Source organism: Ictalurus furcatus, chromosome 10, assembly GCF_023375685.1.
Source record: "Ictalurus furcatus strain D&B chromosome 10, Billie_1.0, whole genome shotgun sequence".
Taxonomy (NCBI): domain Eukaryota; kingdom Metazoa; phylum Chordata; class Actinopteri; order Siluriformes; family Ictaluridae; genus Ictalurus; species Ictalurus furcatus.
In genome coordinates, this window is record NC_071264.1 from 25,413,164 (window position 1) to 25,437,635 (window position 24,472).

General features: G+C 42.5%; 1 protein-coding gene across 2 annotated transcripts; it reads left to right on the plus strand.

The window, feature by feature from the left end:
- Nucleotides 1–860: 860 nt before the first annotated feature.
- Nucleotides 861–23,042, plus strand: mmp15b (matrix metallopeptidase 15b). Of its 2 annotated transcripts, none has more exons than XM_053634798.1 (10): nucleotides 861–1,737; nucleotides 12,181–12,329; nucleotides 12,904–13,026; nucleotides 13,112–13,419; nucleotides 15,676–15,837; nucleotides 16,932–17,134; nucleotides 20,005–20,143; nucleotides 21,447–21,597; nucleotides 21,778–21,896; nucleotides 22,288–23,042. In XM_053634798.1, the coding sequence occupies exons 1-10, from the start codon at nucleotides 1,627–1,629 to the stop codon at nucleotides 22,779–22,781; spliced, it is 1,959 nt and encodes a 652-aa protein (XP_053490773.1). In that variant the 5' UTR covers nucleotides 861–1,626; the 3' UTR covers nucleotides 22,782–23,042. The 2 variants fall into 2 exon arrangements, with proteins under 2 accessions (XP_053490773.1, XP_053490774.1); XM_053634799.1 differs by having other exon boundaries at nucleotides 861–1,244.
- Nucleotides 23,043–24,472: the final 1,430 nt, after the last annotated feature.

Below are 24,472 nucleotides of genomic sequence, written 5' to 3' on the forward strand. Positions count from 1 at the left end.
GTTGTAGCCGTCCAGTTAAAGAGTAAAACTAATCTTTTCCATGTGCAGAGTTTGTTAATCAGAATTGAATTCATCATTAGTTTCTGACTACACAGGATGCTGGGGATTTTTGTGGTTGGTGGACTGGTCTAAAACCAGCAGTGAGTGAGCGAGTGTGTGTGTGCGTGTGTGTGTGTGTGTGTGTGTGTGTGTGTGTGTGTGCAATTGTGCCCCTGTTCAGAGTATCCCCTGCCTTGTTCCCCGAATTCCCTGGGATAGGCTCCAGGCTCCCTGCGACCCTGCGTAGGATAAGATGGATGGAAGATGGATGACTGAGGCTCTTTCGATAAATGTTAAATAAACATCTCCTCATACAAAGCTTCACCATATCAATGATCTATGGTGAATAACGACACATTTTTAAAAACGTTTATTATTAGACTTCGATTATGTGATGCATCGTCCATACGTGTAGCGCCATAAGTCCCCATGAATGAGCTGTTACTATAGAAACGATAATGCATGGAATATTATAATAAACTATAATAAGTTCTGAACTATTGTCAGAGCTTCCGTTATAGAAAATGAATCAACGCCTGCTGACCAATCAGAATCGAGGATTCAACTACGCTGTGGAATAAATGCACAAGTGTAATTAATGAAGTTGACACTGTGTGTAACTGTACAGGTGCACACTGGAAGTGAGTTTGTGAGTTTAGAGTATATGTGCACTTATTAGATATTAGTAGTAGAGCTTTTAAGAATAGCCGGTAGTGACTGGTGTATGACTGCACTGTGAACAGAGCAGGGGGTGAATACATTACCCACCGGCATCCGCTTCTGTTCGCGCCCCTCCTCCATGCAAGCGCACGCACACACACACACACACACACACACGTGGGTGAGAGCGCCGGATCCACGAGCCGATCCTTCTGTTCTTTTCCAGAAAATCTGGAATTTTTGACAAACCTGCAACAAAGCCGAGAACGCACGTGAGACATAACCAGCGGCGAACAGCTGGAATCCGCGCGCATGCGCGCAATCAGCAGCTACTCTTCTTTTTGAAGTGAACGGAACTGACGTCATGCGATTTATGTTGTCTAGTCCGGTGTGTGTGTGTTTATGTGTGTGTATGTGTGTGTGTGTTTATGTGTGTGTATGTGTGTGTGTGTATGTGTGTGTGTGACCGGTTGGTCACATGAAGGCGGCATCTGGAATTTGTTCTTCGCGCGCACCTCTCACTGACGTTTAACTTGGACGTGACTGTAAGTTAGGCTTTTGCGTGCACGTGAAAGAGGAGGAATACATTTAACGCAGCGTGGACACACCCGCGGCATATGATCCCCACGAAACTTGTGCCAGAGAAGCCGACCTCTCTGAGTTTTGGGTCCAACCCCTCGCAACTCGACTACACCTATTGCCTCCGGTCATTTAAATCTTTAGAGTGACAGCTCGCGCACGAGAAACGTTTTTAGCATTTGATCCTGGGAGGAGAGGAGAGGATTAGAGAGGACACTTCAGTGCTTCAGGGCAGTGCAGCCGTTGTAGACTTGCAAGTTTTAAACGAGGGAAAACTCGAGATCTTTTAGACTCATCTTTGAGGATCTGGTATCCTACAAGATAGACAATTGACCCAGAATTGTGAACATGGCATCATTGTGGCATGTGATGCTCTGGAGATGGTCACTGGTTCCTTCATTCCTGGTGCTTTGTCTGTGTGGGACACACACATTTGGAGATGATGACTTTAATGCAGAGGTAACTCTTACTGTTCCTCAAGTTTCCTTCTCTTCTTCTTTTGTTTTGTTCTGAACCATCTCTTATGTTGTGTTGTGTTGTGTTCTGTGTGAACAAGTGCCCAGTTTTTATTTATTCATTTATTTATACAAAACCTTCCTCTACCATTGTGTGCTTGCTCAGGGTCCTTAGGCTTTTTCCTTTTCTGATTTTCTTTACAGTGTATAAACTATACACTCTCCTTGTCGCACCTAGGGTGCATCTTTTGTACCTTTAGGGCATATATTTTACCTAGAAAAGTGCATGTTGTGCACCTTTAATTAGTTCATAATTAAATGTACCTTAAATTATTTATCAGCACATACTATAGGTTCAAAACACGTTCCCTTGATGATGCCACCCCAGCAACAAGGAAAAGTACAGTTTGGTACCTTTTATTTCTGAGAATGTAGAGCAATAAAAAGTGCATACAATACGGTAACTGAAATTAGGAAGGCATGAAGGTGTGCACTAAGTTTTGTTTGTCTGTCCATGTGTGAGAGAGATAATGTCTGGACTTTACCCCAAGCTGCACCCACTCGTCCTCATTCTGTTCACCAAAGTGCTTTTCAACAGCCAGTTAAGAATTTACATTGTGTGTGTGTGTGTGTGTGTGTATGTGTGTGTGTGTTTCTGTATCCTGTTTAGCCACACCTCTGCATCCATTTGTTCTTCCTGTGTTTTCTGTCCTCACTATGACGGAACCGTCTTGTGTGGAGGACACTTAGACCTTCTGAAGGAGTATGATACAAAAGTGTCTTTAGTCATGCTATCTGTTATTGTTATTTATTTTAATCACAGGTTTGTGAATAAATATTTTTGCACGCATCCAACTTGAAGTCCTGACGGTTTTAGAATTCTGAATGGCATTAAATGCCTTGTATCTCACGCTGGTGGCGTGTGAAGTGTGGGTTTGTTCATGGTCTACCACCCAGTGCATAAGAGGACTAGTGTGGTTCGCTCCCTGTCATTAGTGGCCTGGCGCACAGGCAGTGGAACTGACAGGAATACACAACTTAGTCGCTCCAAACTCCCACAAGTGTGCAGACATCGCTGTGGAAATTGATTCCATCAGACAATGACATGAACGCTCAAAGAGTGTCTTCAGAAATAGATCACACCGAAACACAAACACATCTTTTAGTTGACATCATTTTCCTATACAGCACGTAGGTGAGCTTCATTTTGATTAAAACCCGACAGTGATGACTTAAATAGTAGCTTGTGTCATCCTCATACTGGATGTGTATAATTTCCTGCCTGATGCCATGTATGGGCTTCCTGCAAGAAAAAGAGGTTTAAAAGCAAGAGAGGTTTATTAATACGGACCTTTTTTCCAGGTATATGGGTACATCTGTATGATGAGACAGTCTGCTCACGCTAGACATGCACTTAGCTATCTGTCTGCATTTATATATAAGTAATGCACTGAGAATATGCATTGGACTCTTTGCAAATGGGGAAATTGGTGGTTTTATTTGATATAGCTTACATTGTTATTTTTCGACTTAATATGATCATGTCCATCAGTCAAAAACACTGGGCTTACTTAGGGCAGGGTGATATAATGATATGATATGATATGATATTGATAAAAATGACATGATAAGTCTTTTCTAAAAGTGACCGGTGTTCTGTCACATTCCATTTCCATTATTAGTTACACTATTAAATCAAGTTTAGCACCACTTGTTTAGTTTTGTTTCAATTTCATTCCTTGTTCAATAACGTTATTTTTGATCAATATTGAATACAAGGTTTTGAGCTTATTGTTTTTAAAAATGTTGCCCTCCTACTTTGTTTATATCTTCATACATTTAGCTAATCCATCAGAGATTTTGTGTACTATTGACAATCTTTAATTAAAGAAATATTGTAATGCATAATTGTGTGTAAACGTCTACAAGATATCCATTGTTACAGAATTGCTCAAGAGATCATCAGCTGTGTTCCCCATCCCTATTTCACCCTCAGTGTCTCTGAGCTTGAACATGAAAATGCTTAACGATGCAATCAAGACAGAATAAACATCTGAAGATGATTAAGTCAGATTGGGTAAGAGTGCACTTTTTTCATGTTGAATCAGACAAGCCCATGCAGGCCACAGTGCTAATTCTGTAGCGGAGTGTGTGAGCGGTGTAGAGAGACTGATCCAGCCCGAGCATTTTGTGTCACATTGCTCCAGTGACTAAGGGTCTTAAAGGAGACTTAAAGATGTGCCTGTTTACTTAAGCTTCCATAATGTCCATTTGGCTCTGCTTACTACAAAAACAGTGCCCTGATTAAGTCTCCTGACAATGCCACGCAGGTCAAGCTCTCAGCATGTGCTGACAACCCCAGCAGGACGAGTCGTCCCACCTTGTCTGGCTTGCACAAAGCTGTGGATCAGACAAACCAAAAACCGTGGGAGGAAAAGAACTAGCTTAAAAGCTATGTTGGATTTATAAGTGAAGACGTCTCCTCTTTCTTGGCTCCTGGAGTGTTACTGAATTCTTGAGCCGTGTGGCTATTGTCATTTTCACATAACCTCTAAAGGTCATATCTAAAGATAGGGTTGAGGCTTTGTGTCTCAGCTGTGCTGTCCACATCTCTCAATAAGACAGAGACTTGATTACAATGAGAATTAGCAGTTAATAAGACAGACTCTGCTTTGAAGCAGTAACATTTTGCTTTATATGCCTTCATAAGCAACATCCTTGTTAGTGTTACCAAAAGAAGTCAATTGCTTGGCCTGCTTTAGTGTTAGAAAGGGAAAGGACAGCGCAACGGAGGCTGGGAGTCTGCTTCAGGCCTGCTCGTTTCTGGTGCATGGTGATTAGTGAATGCAACAGCTGTTTTCCGAATCCACAAACAGAAACAGAGAGGGATGATTTGGGCTGCAGGGCTCCCAGGCAGCTGAGGAGCAACAATGACATGTTTTGTCTTTGGCCGACTCTATCTGAGAGAGATGCAAAAAGAAAAAGGGGAGCAGAGAGAGATGTAGGCGGGTGGGGAGGGTTTATGAGGTCTGTAGTACACAGGGAGCCGACTGTATCACTTCCTGAAGGCCAGTCTCTGTCCATTTCTACTGTTAACCCTTGCCTTACCATTCTCACTCACTCATTCAACCCAGAGACCCTTCTTACCACTTTTCACGTCTTTGTGGTCCGTTTCCTTCTCTGTCTGTTCGACGCTAATTGCATCGACTTCTAATGGGGTCTTCAGAGTGGATGTTTCTTCACACTGATTGAAAGCATCGAAATCATTTCAAATTGAATTACTTTTAAAGCAACAAACTATTTTTATTGAGACAATGGGTGCAAAGATTCATTTGTTTTCTCGATGGATCAAATAGCTGTTTACTTTATCGAATTGAATCAGAGCATTCTTAATTAATCATGAGTTGATTCAATTTGCTATAAACCCCACAAAATACACCACTACTACGTACATGAACATACAATGAAGGATTAGGGTTTTCAATGTGATACAGATATCCGAGCTCTGAATATCAGCCAATACCTGATAATCATATGTTACATTTTATTTGTATAGCACTTAAAGTATCTGTAGGTTTGCTAGGTCCCTAATGAGCAAATAGGGGTGACAGTGGTAAAGACAAACTCCCTGAGAGGACCTGAGGAAGAATCCTTGACGGAAACCAGACTCAAATGGCAACCTGTCCTCTTCTGGGTGACACCAGATAGTCTGACACAAGTCACATGCATAATGATGGCATGCTTAAAGATAGACTGTGTGCTGTTTTCATGTGCATGATCTGCATAATGTCAGTCCGTATCACACACTTTCACGGCATAGCATACATCAGCTGATCGGACCAAAATATCAATTAATCAGTGGCTCATGATTTACCCTGCTTGGTCTTTTAACCTCATGGTAGGGTCTCTCTTGCATTTGAATTATAGAACATCCGCTTTCCATCTGCTGAAAGCAAGAGCATATGTGTGATCAAGGACCGGTCTCTTTCTGTCACAGCGTGCTGGACATGAAATCTTACATTGCTAACATTCTAACATTCCCAGCTCTGTGATAGTAGTGTAATTGTGATAGTAGTGTCAATCATTGTTGGTCCTGGTCTGTGTATGAAGTTTGGCACTGCAATAACTAAGTGTGATTATTTTTTAAATTATTATTTTTAAAAACTCTCTTTCTTATGCTCTTTTTGCGTCTCTCTCTTGCACTGTTTTTCCATCTTCCACTTGCTTTTTCACTTGATCTTGATTGCTCCCACTCCCTCCCCCTCTCACTTAATGACCAGAAAGATGGCGTGCGCCCAAGCCTCAGGAATAAAAGCGCTTTCCAGTCGTTAGAGTCTTGGCTGACATTGTGCTGGAGACACACACACACACACACACACACACACACACACACACTGAATTAAAGTCGTTTTACAGCACCCTGCTCTTCAAGGACCCAGTAATGCAAGTGACTCTTAAGGTCCTTTTGAAGGAGTAACTGGCTCGCTGGCTCTCGTCTGGCACTTGCTTTGTATGCACGGCAGAGGATCCTGTGATAGCACTGAAATGCTTTCTCTTTTTAAAAGCGGACCTTTATACATCTCCTGCTCAGAGCTGGAGTGCTGCCTTTATTCCACACTCCCTACAATAAATACCTATCAGAAATAATTCCCAGGGCTCTTGGGAGAGCCAGACAGAGATGTGTGCTGAATAAAACCTTGGAATTAGTGCTCTTTATAAGCCAGCATGGATCTCAGTGTTAGTATCATTGGTGCTTCCCACTGAGCCGGCAGGAGCCCCACACCCTCAGGGCCATGTAGCACTCAGAGGAACACAGAACTTATCCATGGAGCAAGGTGTGTCCCACACAGCATGCCTATTCATCATTTCCCCCCACTCCCAACCTCAAATCACACAGAAAGCAGCACAACGGGAAAGGACAAGAGCTGCTCCTGCTGTTCTGAATAGTTACTAAACTGTGTAGCTATTTATACTTCGCACTCTCAGAGAAAAAAAAAGCATACTAAATTGTACCTTTCCATGTTACTGGGGTAGTGCTTTCTAGAGAACCTACCTAGAAAGGTGCATGTAGGTTTAATGTATCTTTAAATCTTTAAGTCCAGGTATGTGGAGCGCACGTACCCGGACTCATTTGTTATTGTCCTTGGCGACTTTAACAAAGGTAATCTCACACATAAACTTCCCAAATACAGACAATCTTAAATCTTAAATGCCCGACCAGACAGGAGAACATTCTGGATCACTGTTACACTACTGTATGCAGTGCCAATCATGCCGTCCCACGAGCTGCACTGGGACACTCTGACCATGTCATGGTCCATCTGATTCCTGCATACAGGCAGAAATTGAAGCTCTCCAAACCTGTTGTGAGGACATCAATTAGTGGACCAGAGAGGCTGTGGAGGATCTTCAGGCATGCTTGGACTGTACTGACTGGGATGTATTCAGGACAGCTACCAACAGTCTGGATGAGTACACAGAGGCTGTGACGTCATACATAAGCTTTTGTGAGGATAGCTGTGTACCATCACGCACCAGGGTGACTTACAACAATGACAAACCCTGGTTTACAGCCAGACTCAGACAGCTAAGGCTGGAGAAGGAAGTTGCATTTAAGAGGACGGAATCAGGTTTAAAGAGCCAAAGTACAAGTTTAGCAAAGACGTGAGAGAAGCTAAACAGCTGTACTCTGAGAAACTACAACAGCAGTTTTCAGCCAACGACTCTGCTTCTGTCTGGAAAGGGCTGAAACAGATCACAAACTGCAAACCTAAAGCCCCCCACTCTGCTAACGACTTGCGTCTGGCCAGTGAATGTGTTTTACTGTCACTTTGAAAGACAATTGGGCAGTCCTGACACCATCCCTTGCAACACCAGCCATCAGCTTCAGCTCCAGCCCACCAGCTTCACCACCTCCAACACAGTAGGGGCTGGGTCTCCTCTCCACAGCTGCACATCTCAACGGCTCCCTCCCCCTCCTCCCCCACCGCAAGTACGACTCTCTCCATCCTGGAGAGAGTCTTCAAGAGACAGAACCCCCACAAAGCAGCTGGACCAGACTCTGTCCCTTCATCCATCCTGAAGTACTGTGCTGATCAGCTGTCTCCAGTGTTTACAGACATCTTTATCACCTCACTGGAGATAGGCCATGTGCCAGCCTGCTTCAAGACCTCCATGATCATCCCATCCCCAAAAAACCAAGGATCACAGGACTTAATGTCTACAGACTAGGGATGTGATGGTGAGGGGGGTGTTCCCTTTTCCCCCCCTTGCTTTTAAATTGCTTATGAATGCCCATGTGGCTGAGCGCATTTTACTTTCGAATTAGCGGCAATTTGGGGGCGGCGATTGCTTGAATGGTGGGTTCGTTATTATTCTTAATGAAAAACACAACAACAAGAAAACAGTACAATGACAAACTCGCTTATATTAAAGATAGAGCTTTTGAAACCAAACCTTCCGCCATTGTCTTGTCAGTCAACTTGCCTCACTCTCGTTACGTGATCTGTGCTGTGACTCATTCGGCTCATGCTGAATTGAGCAGACGTGTTCAGGTTTTTAATTGTAGCGTCCGTACTCTAATTGAACTAAATGCATTTTATTACTGTAAAAAAGCAAAACGATGGGGTGGTGCCGCAGTGGGCAAGCAATGTAATCGGTGTGCGGTGTAACACCGGGAACACCGACTGTTGCAGCAAGGTCACTACAGACCCGTCGCTCTGACATCTGTGGTAATGAAGTCCTTTGAGTGCCTCATGCTGTCCCACCTCAAATCCATCACAGACCATCTCCTGGACCCCCTGCAGTTTGCCTACAGAGCCAACAGGTCTGTAGATGACACAGTTAACATGGCCCTGCACTTCATCCTCCAGCACCTGGACTCCTCAGGAACCTACGCCAGTGAAAGCAGTGGAGATGGTGGTAGACTTCAGGAAGAACCCAGTCCCACCTGCCCCCATCATCCTATGTGGCTCCCCAGTCGATACTCTGGACTCCTTCCACTTCCTGGTCACCATCATCACCCAGGACCTCAAGTGGGAGCTGAACATCAGCTCTCTGATTAAAGAAGTGCACCAGAGGATGTACTTCCTGCGGCAGCTGAAGAAGTTCAACGTACCAAAGACAATGATGGTGCATTTCTACACCTCCATCACTGAGTCCATACTCACCTCCTCGATCACCATCTGGTATGCTGCTGCCACTCTGGCATGTCATTCACTTTGCTGAGAAGGTGATTGGCCATCCCTTCATGACCTGTACAGTTCCAGGACCCTGAAGCAGGCAGTTAAGATTGTGGCTGACCCCTCTCACCCTGGACACAAACTTTTCGAGGCACTCCCCTCTGGCAGGAGGCTGCGGTCCATCAAGACCAAAACCTCATGCCACAAAAACAGTTTCTTTCCATCCGCAACTGGCCTCATTATCAATACTCAGGACCCACCATGGTCTCTTATCCACGTCCATGGACATTACACATTGCATTAACGAACAACCCCATACGTTGTTGTTGTTTCATATGCACTACATTAACACACACAATTCAGACTGCTATACTGCACCTTTTTTACTTCAGTTCTGTGCATTTGCACTGACCCACTTTTGCACATCCTGCACTAATATACAGTTAATGTCTTTTTCTTTTAATTTTCCTAAATCTTTATACTTTTATATTTGTGCTCATAGTTTACATAGCTTTATACATTAGCAGTTAGCACTGGACCAGTACCAAATGTTTTTCTGCTCGCACCGTTACACACAGCAGTCAGGTAAAACTTAAATAGGCTAGCAAGTGAAAGTTACAACTTGTGAGGAATGGAAATTATTTTTATAAACAGATTTATAACAGAATTTTTTAAACAATACACTTCCTAAAAAAAAGAAATCAGCATTTTGACATTCATGATTGGCACCTAACAACCTATAAAGCCTTTCTAACACTTTTGTTAGCATAACATTATGTAACTAGCTAACCTTGTTTCAAGGCATTCAAAATTGGAACTAAAATTAGTCCTCTCTTGTCACCTTTACATCAGACTCTTCCATTTGTGCCAGCGTCATGTGAAGTAACTAGATAAGTAGTTAGCAAACTAGCTAGCTTTGTTTCAAGGCAAAAAATTGTTAACTCTTCCATTTAATCATATGCTGTATGTTAAGCTTAAATGTTGATCTGATTTATACCAAAAAAAGACTGATCCATCATGAAAATACTGTAGATTCAAGTATTTATTGTATAGTCCTTGTATGTCCTTGTATAGAGCTCCGTAGGTGGAAGCCGTGTTTACCCTGTATGATATTTGACCCAATTTTACTGTTGCAGACAAAAATTGGACATTACAAGAATTCAAGATGTCGTCAGTTGAGATTGGTGGTCCTAGAACACATAATGTGATGTGCACACTGGCATCCAATTCAGTGTCATAGTCATCAAAGATTGTGTTGATTGATGACGTCAGCAAAACCTTGTAATTTTCTTTAATTGCAGATCTCTCATTATACGATCTTTATCATATAATCTGACATGGTGAACACATGTTATCCCTGAGTCCATTATATAAGACTTTACTGGGATTATTTCATACCATGTGACAAGTAATTATCTTAACAGATTGCTGAAATTACGCACAGTGTAAAACTGACTTAATTAAGTTGGCCTGATTTATGAGTTTAATGACAGGACAAGCAAAGGTGCTTCAAATTCCATGAGGATTTTGTACAGTGAATCTATTGAAGTAAATAAGTAAAGCACTTTGAATACAATTAAGAACAATGTGAATTAAATCAGACAAACCCTTCTGGATGGAAAGTGCTACAAATGTAGGCAGTTAAACACACAGTAGGCCAGTCTATCCTACTCTGTGTTGGATTTTGTGTGGGGAAGGGGGAGAGGACGGGACGACTCCACACTCTAGATGGCAGCTATGGGGGGTTTCCCTGCTTGCTGTGCCCAGAAACAGGGCCATCTATTCAGCTGTCTACAAAACACAGAGGGGGTACAAAGGCCTGTCTCTTTTGGAGCCATGCTGAAGGAAGACAAGTTCTGGCTAGATAACCATGCAGAAGCCCTGTTCCCAGTGCAGGAAAAGAGGGGTCATTATAAAGGCAGTGACCCCGAAAACCTCCAAAGTCCAGTGGGACATCTCCATTAACCTTGTGATAATTAAGGCCAGCTCATGCAGAGGTGGGACACGGGCCATAAAAATCACAGACTGAGTTTGAAGCAAAGCACCTTTGTTGCTGTCCCAGTGGCCCCTCCGATTGGGTTTAGATATATAATTTTGGTGGCCAATTTGTACTGAGCCCATCACTGTTTCCAGTGAGACAGTTCTATTGGTGGGCCTTGTTTTGAGAAAATGTTAAAACAAAAATAGACTGAACATATATTTTGGACATTTTGTATTTTGGAAAAAATCCAACAAATGTAAATGAAAAATAATTATTGCCCAAGAGAGCCTTTCAAAATGGTTTGAAGGAATAGTCCAGTGACTCAGTAGACAAGGAAATGCCTTTTTGTATATTTTTTCCCCTTAGTTATAATAATAAGTCTTTGTGGTTTTTAGCCTGATTTATTGTCTGGTGTGTGTATATAGAATACTGTCATGAAGATGGCTGCTTAAGTGGAAGTAATGAAAGCCAGAGATGTGTAACGTAAACTCTATAAGTAGTTGTCAGTTGTTTGTACAGTTGTTGGTCGTTCTGATGTGTCCAGACACTGCTGTATGGAGACAGGGCTTGGCCGGAAGACCTAATTACTATAACCACAGGGCAGGAATAATGACGTGGGAGCTTAATTATGTAATTTCACTAATTGTCTAATTAGGTCAAGCCACCTACATTGCACTACAGAGCCAAATCAAAACTTTAATTCCACCATCATTTCCTATTACTATGATCACAAGACTCTTTTGCCTTTAGGAACACAAACTCCCACTTATGCATCTGGCTATATTTGACTATACACCAAGGCACTGCACCATATGAACTGTCCAATCTCAGTGATCCAATAAGGCCCTTCCCGTAAGGGACTTTCTCTAGTTGTATTGGGTATACTATCAGCTAGCTTGGTCATCGACTATGAACTGTCCAGCTGGAACAGTGCCCATTGATCAGTAAACATGCATGCAGATTCGATAGAAGTCTTTTTGTCTTGTGTTAAGTTTTGGTAAAGCTGTATGGAAAACCCCACACTGGCCTTCACTTGGGGCCTGTAATATGACCTACCCAGCTGGTGGTGCCTTTCCCTCAATCTGTAGCTACTTCTGCCATGACTTTATCATCCAATCTGGAGCTGTATTAAATATCTCAGCAGAACAGGTGTGGCACACTTTGACTCTGTAATATGGTCCTCTCACGCACGATCTACTACTGCTGTCCAAGCTATAAAAGCCTTTGACACTTAATCTGGATGATCATTGTGGTGTTAAATTTCTCTCTGTTTGACTTTTGTCAGTCCTGGCTCCGGATGTATGGATACCTCCCTCAGGCGAGTAGGCAGATGTCCACTATGCGATCGGCTCAAATCCTGTCCAACGCCATCAGTGACATGCAGAGATTCTATGGCCTGGAGGTCACAGGAGAGATGGATCCAGGAACTATAAAGTAAGACTCATAGAATTTATTACTGTAATAACTGTGCGGTTGGCTTGGCTGCATAGGGTCCAATTCTTGTAACTGGTGCTTCCCATAATTTTACCCCTCACCAGAGCTGATCATTTACTAAAGTATTTAGTAGCGCATTATTGCATGGCTCAGAGACAATAAAACTAGAATTGGTTTAGCGTGGCTAATTGGTAGAACCATGAAATGGTGTCTAATAGTAAATCAAGGCAAAGACTCGGATGAAGGGCTTCATCACTTCCACAGTACAGCAGGAAGACATCAAAAGATCAAGTGATGAAGCCCTTGTAAGTCCAGCCACTTTGAATGCCTGCTACATTTTTTGAAAGAAAAAAAGACAATATTTACATAGAACTCCAGTTGGTTCTTTGGTTTTTCTCTTTGAGGACACCTTAAAGCATCCACGTTGAACCCTATAACAGTGTTTACCTATTAAAGAGGCTTCAAAATATAACTGCTGTAGATAGTGGAGAACCCTTGAAAATCCCTTTTGATCCTAAGAGTGTATTAGACATTGAAATTACCTGGTTGAACTTTTCCATTCTTCCTCTTTCAGAGCCATGAAGAGGCCTCGTTGTGGGGTTCCGGATAAGTTTGGAGGTCAAATCAAGACTAATGTTCGCAGGAAACGTTATGCCCTCACTGGCCACAAGTGGGACAAAACCCACTTGACCTTTAGGTATATGTCCAGAAAAACTGTATACCTTGAAAAATTTGAGTCTTGGGTTAATTTTCTCACATTTCACATTGTGTTTCTCTCACAGTATACAGAACTATACTCCTAAGATTGGGGAGTACGACTCGTACGAAGCCATTCGTACAGCCTTTAAGGTGTGGGAGAAGGTAACACCTCTGACGTTCGAAGAAATTCCCTATTTAGAGGTCAAATATGGCCGGCGAAAGGAACCTGACATCATGATCTTCTTCGCCTCTGGTTTCCATGGTGACAGCTCCCCGTTTGATGGCGAGGGTGGCTTCTTGGCACATGCCTATTTCCCTGGTCCAGGGATGGGCGGTGACACGCACTTTGACTCAGACGAGCCCTGGACAATTCGAAATGAGAATTTGCAAGGTAAGTCAGTGCAATTGAATTCTGAAATGCTTAAAAAAAACCATCTCAAAAGCCTCCACAGCGTAATGCATGTTTACAACATGCCAGTGACCTTTCAAAATCCCCTCAGTTACCATCTGTATAGTGACCCAGTCCACTACAACAATGTGCAGAATTATCGTTCTACCCATTTTATGACTTCTGATACACGCAAACACGCACACACCCCCCTATTATTTAACCCATGTGAATTTGTTTAGTTTGTTTTATTCGCCAGGCTGTTTTAGTTTTGCTCTTTACTATTATGTCTATAAAATTAGAAAATAGGCGAGTGACATCACAGCAGTTCCCACTGCCAGCTCCCGCATGCTGTGAGTGAGAGAAAGGTCGGACTTTATAAGCCGAGTTTCCGTCTTGCTTTCTCCTGACGCCTAACGACTTGTGTACTCATTAGCCAGTTATATTGTGTAGCTCAGAGCCCATATGACCAGATTTCAATAAATCCATGCTGGAAAATGGTTATTTTTTAACAGACTAGTGTTGAGACATAATGCAAAAATCTCTCATCTGTGTGCAGTGTTCACTGAAAGCAAATTTTCGGCAGAAACATTTATTTCAAGTAAAGGACAATTGGCGGACGATCTAGTTCCGCCATTCTGTTGAATAGCCGAGATCTGACTTTCCTCCAAAGGTTTTGCTTCTGACGTGATCATCAGGATTACATCACAAAGACTTCTCTGTCTTTTTCCCCCCTCTTTCCTTCTTCATTTGGAGTCACATGGCAAGATAAAGGCAGAAACTCTTGCTGTGAAAGCACTTCAATGAGGGCTTTACTGAATACTTGTCGTACCCAATGTGTCGGAAGTACAGAATAAAGCTGAATTTTTGGTAATTAGAGGTGCTATCATTCTGCCAGCAAGGGAGATCTTATCGGCCAGAATTTGAATTGGCTCAGCATAATTATCATTCATGGGGAAGCACCACACCATAGTAAAACTTGGACACAGCTTCAAAAGGGGTGTGTATTTAACACTGTGATTAAAGCAGTCAATTTCCATTGGCTTTAGAGTCCACAGGGTTTCCTTTGTGGCCGGTCGTCTCAGTCACTGTCACAGCTGTGCGCCGTATTGTCTTGAAAATACATCATCATTCCCGTTCCTTAGACAGAACCAGCTTTCATTGGCAAGTGGTGGACATACACCCGAGCCTCGGCCTGTCAAAGACATCATTGATTTAGCAGCCTGAGGCCATTAGAACATCCATTTAATGCTCCTCCTATCTGTCGAAAGCCATTAGCTCTAATATCATGGTGTCTCTGTAAATCCCTGAACAAGCAGCTCTTCAGTGACCTCATAAGTCCTATAAAGACGCTTAACACTCAGATCACACTGACGAACAAGGAGGAAGTAATCACTCACAGATTTTTTTTTTCTGATAACACAACTAAGGAATCACAGAGATCCATTTGCTCAGAATTAGATTCACAAATCAACCTGACAGCTGCAGAATGGAGACAGAATATAATTCAAGGCAGGCAGAGAGTGCACTGCTTTTACAGACGTTTCTATAAATCATTACAGTCACCATCTGTGTATTACAAATGTCCTGCATCAAACCCACATGCGGCCCATACACACATTCACAAACCCACACACACACACACACACACAAATGCTGATATGCTTGAATAAGAACTCAGGATGCTCCGTTCCAATCCATTACTCCTCCCTCTTCACTTCACTCTAGCAGCATGCCGGTTGACCCGAGGTCACAAAGACAACAGACCTCTCAAACAAAGAGAAGTTTAAGCATCTCCATGTTTTTAACACCAGTCAGTAACTAAAAAGGCAAACGCTTGGCCCTAACCCAGACAGGCAAACGCTTGGCCCTAACCTTTTGGTCCCAAATGCTCGAGTGTGTTTTATTTTATTTATGCAACCTCCACTATAGGGAGTGCTAGCTTTACCAGACCTCTCTTTTGAGTAACATCAACTGGCAATGCAGTTATCATGGTGGACTTTGAAATTGAATCTGTATCATGTGTCTCAAACCTAATAACCTAATAATAGCCCTATGTAAAGGATATTTTTAGCTGAGTGGATGGTACTGCGTCCATAAAGAGTGATTGTATCATGTAAATCCTTGTATCACCTCAATAATCATCTCTATAACACAGCAGTTTATTCTGGCTTACCAGTACACATCAAATTTCATTTCATTAACATTATTTAATTTATATCTCTTCATTGCTTCCTCCATCTGCACCTTCCTTTGCAGGAAATGATCTGTTTCTGGTAGCAGTGCATGAGCTGGGTCATGCTCTAGGTCTGGAGCACTCCAATAATCCTTTGGCTATTATGGCTCCCTTCTACCAGTGGATGGACACAGAGAACTTCCAGCTTCCAGAGGACGATCTCAGAGGCATTCAGCGGATCTATGGTAATATTGATAATGCAATACTTTAGTTATGTCAAGTGCATTAATAGAAATGGATCCATCTAGTACTCTAAGGCAGGGGTTCTCACCTCAATTTCTAGAGGCCACTGCCCTGAAAATTCCCCTGCCTCACCACACCATATTAAGCCCATGCTCTGGATAGCAGTTATCAAGCCTTCTATAACTTGGTTCAGGTGGGCCAGGAGCAAAGAAAGCTTGAAGCTCAACAGGGCAGTGAGCTTCCAGAACTGGATTCTTTGGTTTGTCCTTCTGGTTTTTTTTATTTTTTATTTTATTTATTTATTTATTTTTAAAGTTTTTTAATTTCCCAGTAGTACCTGTTTAGAAAGCTAGAGCCATTAACTAACCACAACTACATCTTGTTGTTGAACTACTAAACAAACCATCATAAGCTGGATATGGTGGATAGGGAAGAGGGAAAGCTTGAAACTAGACAGGGTAGTACAATTCCAGGACTGTATTCTTTGGTTTATCCTTCAGGGGGTACCTGTGACAGTTCCAAGTAGTACCGCTTTAGGAAGCTAGAGCCATTAACCATCCAAAGAACCTTTGAAGAAGCTTTGAGGAAGATTGAGCAAGTCCAAAGCTGTGACTGTACAAAAAAACAGTGGTGTATTTTACTGTCACCACAGTTCATGTTATTCATTCTGGTCTAGTGTCATTTGAAATGTTTTTCTTCATGCTGTTTTTTTTAAGGGATGGTAGGTTTTGTTTTTATCTTTGTGGTGGTGATGCAGAGTGTAAAGTTGACTATTTAGTTTTTTTGGTTAATTTGTGTTTGGATGGCTTGGCTTGCCAATCCAACCTCAAAGTTGTTCAGTGGGTCATTAACATTTTCTGCAATAGTGTTATTTTTGAGCAAGTAGCAGAGGAGTTGTTTACACAGCATGCCTTATGCCCACTGTGTTACCACAGCTCTAGGGCTGTTTCCCATATGAATGCAGTGCCTAAGTTAGATTTCTGATACTCGAATCCATTTATCACTAGATACCCAAACACAGTTAGACACCCTTGTGTTTTAATTCTATTAAGTTATTATATCAAGTTCATTGCATCTTCTCATTGTTGTCCTGTAGGACCTCCTCACAGTTCCCCAACTCAGGCTCTTCCCACTGTGACCCCTCGCCGTCCCAACCAGCCTAAGAACCCACCAGGAGCCCCACCACGTCAGCCAGATCGACCACGCACCACTGACCGCCCTGAACAGTATGGCCCCAACATCTGTGAGGGCAACTTTGACACGGTCACTGTGCTCCGTGGAGAGATGTTTGTTTTCAAAGTGAGTTGGAGTCACTGAAATGTGCTACACAAATACTCTGAGTGTATGTTTGTGTGTGTGTGTGTGTGTGTATGTGTACATATAAAAACAAGTCTGACATTGTTAATATAGTGTGTAATAGGATCTGACAAGCATTCAGTAAGTTGTTAGCCGGTTAACCAGGTAGGAAATTGGGTGAAAAACGAGGCCCTGTGCTCCCAGTGGGGCTTTGCTAGTCCTGTTGCACTCTCTCCAAGTTGTATTAGTAATAGCTCAGAAAAAGTACCGAGTTCCATCTGTTCCAGCTGAAGACCAGGCAGAGGCTTCAAGCCTGGTCTCAATAAGCCTCCAGAGGGATTGTAGCCTATAAAACCCCAGTCCTGAGCTCAGTTATGAGCCATAAAAGAGTAGTTCTGTATCATTGGGCTCTGGAGTTCATCAGGAGAGCCACGGGACACAGGGGCAAGTTGTGGCCTTGATCTGAACGCCTCACTGGAGCTAAGCTGTTCTTAGTCGAGGATTCATCTGCAGTTTTAGATGTTCTTGGGTCAGATCGTTCCATCATGTGATTTCCCCTTCATGAAAGAAGCTGCTTTCTTGTTTTTCACGGTGTCTCCCTCATACCCTTCCCTTATAATTGGAATGACAAGGATTAAGTCATATGATCTTCGCTTGTTGTTGATTAAGTGCTCTCTTCTTTTTGTTCTTTTTGCTAATTCGATGTAGTATGAGAATATATCTTCTGCAGTTGTAGATTAAGTCATACAAGCACTTTGACGCGATTCTTTCACAATTACACTAAACAGTATTGTTTACACTACACAGAATTGTTCTGCAAATCTGAACTGGAATTTGACTTTTGGTCAGTCGTATAGTCCTTGTGTTTGCTCTTGACATCAAGTAGATGAAGTCTGAGTCTCAGTCTTCTGCATTGTGTAAAGAAATTCAAGGAAAATCCCCCCTATAAAGGTTTGGGTGATTTCCTGCCACCTAAGCTGCTAACAAGTTTTCTCCGTTACATGAATAATTTACATTTTATAATGCCAGTAACCCAAATGAAAGCTTTTAGCCAACATGTGGTGAGCCAAACCCAAACCTAATTTAACACACAATATTCCAGCCGATCTCTGAAAGACGATTTGTTATTTTGCAGTTGGCTATGACTTAGTTATAATTTCTTGTTCTGGATTTAGATGAGCTTGACCAGCTGAGTTGCATTTGAAAAGCTCAGTGTAGACTTGCAAAAGATATGCAGTGCAAGAAGGATATGTCATTTACTGTTACACCTAATAAAACACAGATCTGTGCTTTCTGCAAACCTCAGAAGGGAGTTATACTGTCCTTTTTTTATGGGTGAAATGTGTCTTAGCTGTGTGTGTAAAGAAAGAGGTGTTCTCTGGGCTTGTGGAAGGACAGTGCTGGAGCAGATGGGTTAAGTTTAGAACTTGCTAGCTGAAAGTTTGGCACTAACTTTAATTTGGGTCAGGTGTGGCGCAATCGCAAGGTCTTGGCTTGGAACCCAAGAAACAGGAGAATAAGCTTGCTTGTTGGTGTGGGTCATGAGTGTGTAGCCTGTTATCTTTAGATTGTTGTTTTGAACAGGTGTACAGCCTTTGAGTTTAGCTGTAGATTTGATTCATTCAGTGACTGCTATTTTTCAAGGACTTCTTGCTTTTAATGTTTTTCAACACGGAACTTCCATGTGATATTCCCTCAGATTTTGGAGAGCAGTTAGCTGTTGCTTGGTGTATACAAGCTACAAGCTGACCTTGGAAATACAGCGGTGTCTACAGGGGCATGTGGGGTAGAGTGCGCCAGCTGATTTCTTCCGTTTTCCTGATTTTTTTTTTCTTCTGTTTTTGTGTGTATCTCATGCTAAATAGTTCTGGATCATTTACAACATGAAACAAAGGCAACCTGAGTAAACACACAATACAGTTTATATTTTTTCTTTTTCATTGAACCAAAAAAAGTTATCCAACACCTATCACCAATGTGAAAAACTAATTGTCCCCTTGAACTTAAAATCTGGTTGTGCCACCTTTAGTAGCAATAACTGCAAACAAATGCTTACGATAACTGGAGATCAGTCTTTCTCTTACTTCTAGGACTAGGATTTACTCCCATGCTTTGGATCATTGTCTTGCTGCATAATCCAGTTGCGCTTGAGTTTCAATTTATAGACTGAAGACTGGACATTCTCCTTTAGGACTTTCTGGGAGCAAAATTCATGTTTCCCTCAATTATTGCACGTTGCCTAGGCCCTGAAGCGGCAAAGCATCCCCACACCATCACACTTCCACCACCATACTATGATGTTATTTTTGTGGAATTCTGTGTTTTCTTTACGCCAGATGTAACGGGACCCCTGTTTTGCAAACAGTTCCACTTTCGACTCATCATTCCACAGAACATTCTCCCAAAAGTTTTGAGCATCATCAGGGTGTGTTCTGGCAAAATTCAGATGAGCCTTAATGTTATTCTGGGTTAGCAGTGGTTTTCACCTTGCCACTATTCCATAGATGCCATTTTTGCCCAGTGTCTTTCTGATAGTGGAGTCATGAACAGTGACCTTTATTGATACAAGAGAGGCCTGTAGGTCCTTTGATGTTGTCCTTGGCTCTTTTGAACCTGCTGGATGAGTAGTTGCTGGATGATTGTTCAGGGTTAAAAATTGACTAGCTAGAAGCCTATAGCATAAGTCACGTGTGATAACTTCTTCAATTAATTTTGTTTGAGGCTATATCATATTAATGCCATTCTGCCCCAACAAAATCTATGATCATGAGCTGTTGCTGGTGTTCAGCCAGACAGCTGCTAGAGGTGTGCTAACACCAAGGAACCTTAATAGACATTCCCTGTCTAAATGTGTAACGTTTTTGCTCCTTTAGGGTCGCTGGTTCTGGAGGGTTCGAAGAAACCGCGTACTGGATAATTACCCCATGCCCATCGGCCACTTTTGGAGAGGCCTTCCAGGAGACATTGATGCAGCATATGAGAGACACGATGGCAGATTTGTCTTTTTCAAAGGTATGTTTTTGCCCATCTATGTTCACTCTGTGAGAATGCCAGTGTTGCATTTTAGTACATGTTGTAAAAAGCTTGCCATGTTGGCGTCAATTAGCCATGCTCAATGGAGGACTATTTCTTGACGACTCCGATGGATTTTGACATTTAGTAGTAAGGGACTGGTGTGCGAGTTCCTTTAGTAACTATTCATCTTATTCTTCTTATTTATCATGAATTTTACAGGTATAGTTAGTGAAAGAACATGAGTTCCCTAAAAAGTCAGAATTTTATTGCAGAGTCAGAGTACCTTATAGATTGGTACTAAAATCCTTATGAGAGTGCTTTAGTTATTGCTTTTTACCTCGCAGTGCCCTTAACAGTTGCCTGGGCAGCAAAGCACTGATACAAACAGTGAAATGTTTAACTTATATTTGCATTGTCCTCTTATTTTATTACTTCATTAAGCTGAAATCAAAAAACGGCTTTGGCAGTAGTGAGCTTTTCCTTAACTGATTTTCCTGCAGTTGTCCACTCGTAGACAAGAAATTTTAACAGCTACTTCCTGTATAGTAATATTTATCCTTGTTTTTCATCTCGGCTTGTCCTGTCCAACACTGTGGTTGAGATAAAGTTCTGATCAATTCTTTTGATAAACAAAGAGGGAGGGATGTTGGAGAGAGAGAAGGAAATAGACTGAGTGTGAAAGTGAATTTTTTATTCTTTTTTTTTTTCTGAAGAGAAATTTGGAAAACATCTGTAGGCCAAGTGATGTCATTGGCAAGGTCTTCTTAAGTTTGGATGCCTGCCATCGGAAAGAAACCAGGGGGACCGAAAAACTTGGACGGCAAGAACTGTTATATTTGAGGCGCGGCTGTTGCATCAGCCAGTGGTTCCTCCAGATGCTGAGTGCAGAGTTTGCACTTTTTCAGAATGAGTATATGGAATCAAACTGCGACCCTAGTGGATGGTGCCACCATGTCTGCCATACTGTAAAATAATAATATAAAACACTACAGCGTTGATCATAGTATCAACTCTGATGTCGTGCAGTGTTCTGTCATCAGTTAGACCATGAGAATGCCAGATTTAACCAAAACCAAACTGTTTCTGCAACTTTCTCTGTGTTGTCCTCCAGTGTGGTTATTTTTGTTTGCACTCAAGCAGCAAAACCAATACGGTAATGCAAGATGGGAGTTTTTGCAAGTTTCTGTGATTGCTTTAGTCAGGCAGAGGGAAATTCCTTGTGTTCTGAACTCTTGCGTATTTACGTATTTCCATTCTCACCACACCATGTTGTTTTTCTTCTCTTCCCTAATCTGTGCAGGGGATCATTTCTGGATTTTCCGGGAGGCCATCCTGGAGCCAGGCTACCCTCTGGAGCTGGTAGATTATGGCCGGGACATTCCTTATGACAAGATAGAGACGGCCATCTGGTGGGAACCGTCAGGCTACACCTACTTATTTAAGGGAGACAGGTAAGCAGAAGGTCCTGTCTTTGATCAACTTTCAAAGGTTAATAGCAATACTTAGCATGTTCGTTGTTTGTTATATATTTGTATTACTGTATTAGTAGCATTTAAAGTGTCTCAAATGATTCCAGTAAGCTATATGTTCCCAGTAAGCAGTTGGTGTATTTGGTAATTCCTTCCCTGTAGGTACTGGCGTTTTAATGAGCAGTCGCGTGCAGTGGACCGAGACTACCCTAAACCAATCAGTGTTTGGGATACGTCAGTACCCACATCTCCCAAGGGAGCTTTCCTCAGTGATGATGGAGGTGAGTGGTGGCTGGGGATGGTGAGTGGTGCTGGGGGGGGGCTGGGAATGGGGGGGGGGCTGACATAAACCTCAATCTATTAAAAAGGGAAAGAGGTGGGGGAGAAATGGGATCAGGAAATTTAGTTGAAAGTGAGGGAATGAATGACATCACTTTGAGAAAGCAGATTCTCTGCCTTTGTCCTGAGTGGTCTCTCCACCATTATAACAATTAAGAGGTCTTAACGCACGTACAATCAGTTAAGCAAAACCATGATCAGTAAGATTAAGTTTACATTCATTGCATTTGATTTTTCCCCTCCTTTTTGGCAAATGATATCAACTAGAGATGTGATGAGCCTCCCATTTCCTTTCTGTATGCCTTTGTTTAACATCCTGTTTTCCCTCTGCAGCTTACACATACTTCTACAAAGGCAGCAAGTACTGGAAATTCGATAACCACCGGATGAAGAGTGAGCCTGGATACCCCAAATCCATCTTGAGAGACTTCATGGGTTGCAACGTGGACTTGGATCCTGACCGAGACACAGACGTGGACCCGGGACGGAAATGGCCCGACAGACCGCCCTTCAACCCGGACGCAGGCAGAGACAAGGACAAGGAGAAAGAAAAGGACAAGGAGAAAGGAAAAGACAAGGACAAGGAGCAAGATCGCACCAACGATGTGGACACCAAGGAGGCAACAGAAGAGGGGACGAACGAGGTGGACGTGGTGCTGAAGATAGATGAAACAGAGCGCACCATGAAAATCATCATGGTGACTGTGCCGCTGATCCTGGTGCTGTGCATCCTGGCGCTGATCTACGCCATCATCAACACGCTGCAGAGGAAAGGGGCACCCAAGTACTTTCTGCACTGCAAGCGATCCCTGCAGGACTGGGTTTAACTTGGACTCCTCGTTTTCAACTCTGACCTCTGAACCCTTGACCCTTCCCATTCATCCATGTCGTTTTTCATCTTCCTAATATATTTAGATTGCACACACACTCACACACCCACCTTATACTCTGTTATCCCATGGTGCTGTCCTAATACATTGACTGTAGTCTATTTATATGAGAGTTTGCACATCTGTTATTGTTGTTTTCCTTCCTTTCATCATGGTTTTGTTTTTCTCCCCCCCTTTTCATTCAATTGTGCACATTTCTTTCTTATCTCTATAGACGGAAATTTTTCATTTATGCTATGATAAACTGCCATATGGCTTAGGAAGCATACTCTGGATGAGAAAAATACAAGAGAAATCTAAAGCATGTGCAGTACAAAAAAAAGGGAAGAAAAGGAGTCGATCTCTGAGATCTTAATAATTGCTCCCTTTACTCAGGATTCAGCTGTCGTCTATTCACTGACTGGAGAAGACCTGTTGTAGAAAACAGTCTGGTTTCAACACGACTGGCCATTTAGAGCTCTACTTGAGGCACACTTGCCAACGATGAAGAAATTCCCATGTGTTTTATTGCCTTAGTCGAAGCACTCACGCTATTGTTTTAACAACGGTGCCTTGGTCTTGCCAGCCAAAAGCCTTCCTGTAGTTTTACCCCTATAGGAAGAGCCCCTTGATCTCCCTCGCGTGTTGCTTTCTCTCTATGATCCTGTGATACTGTTTGACCGTAATCTTTTATTGTCAGAGGAGTGTAGCTCATGTGGTGCTTTTCCTTTAGGGCAAAAAAGGCAGCGTACTGTGAAACCACACTGCAGGGGGACGGGAGGGAACGTTTGAGGTACTGGATGCTGAAGGAGGGTTTATTTTTATTTTATTTTATTTTTTTTGATGTAGTAACCATTAGCCAAGTGTAGGCTTGCTTTAAACAATGTAATCAAACACGTACACAAAAAGGCTTATAAAAACATACCAATAGTGCAGTATATACCACTCGAGAGGGCCAATTGAAAAATAAATAAAAGGCATTTGCGTTTCTCGAGCCGCAGTCATAACGAAAGGCCTTGCCGGGCCTCTTTCCCTGCCCTGTTACAGGCTGTTAGATAATCCTCTCATTTTAAAAACAGCAGGTGGGCGAAAACATTGCTAACCTTCCACCCGGGTAACATGAGGCCTCCTGCACCTAAGAAATCCTACTCTGATCTGCTGAAGCATGTAGAGAACACGAGTAAGCAATGGAGAAAAGAGTGATAAAGAGAAAGAGAGAGAGCGAGAGAGAGTTCAAAGGGAGGTGGCTCAGCTGTGGAAACCTTATCTGCCATTGGAAGACGCTTACAGTGTGTTGCTCCAGAGACAATTTAACTGTATACACATTTCAAGGGTGGTGCAGAAGAGCCTACGCTGTGAGAATATCCTCTTGAGGACAGAAAGGAAGTGTATAGAGCAGGTCCTCATATGGGAGTAGGCTGGCACACATTCGTGGCATACACTCTCTGCCACTGGTTATTTTTGACCCACATATTTTGAATGGGAAACAGGATCTGCTGCTGGCATTCGTTCTCCGTCCATTCAGCAGCTACGAGCTGGATTTGACACGTCGCTCACACTCCTCAAGATTCAAACTCGAACTGGATTTCGATTTGGATCGAGCAGCTCGTCAGTGTTTTTAAGTCTAAACCTTTCACCAGAAAGCGATT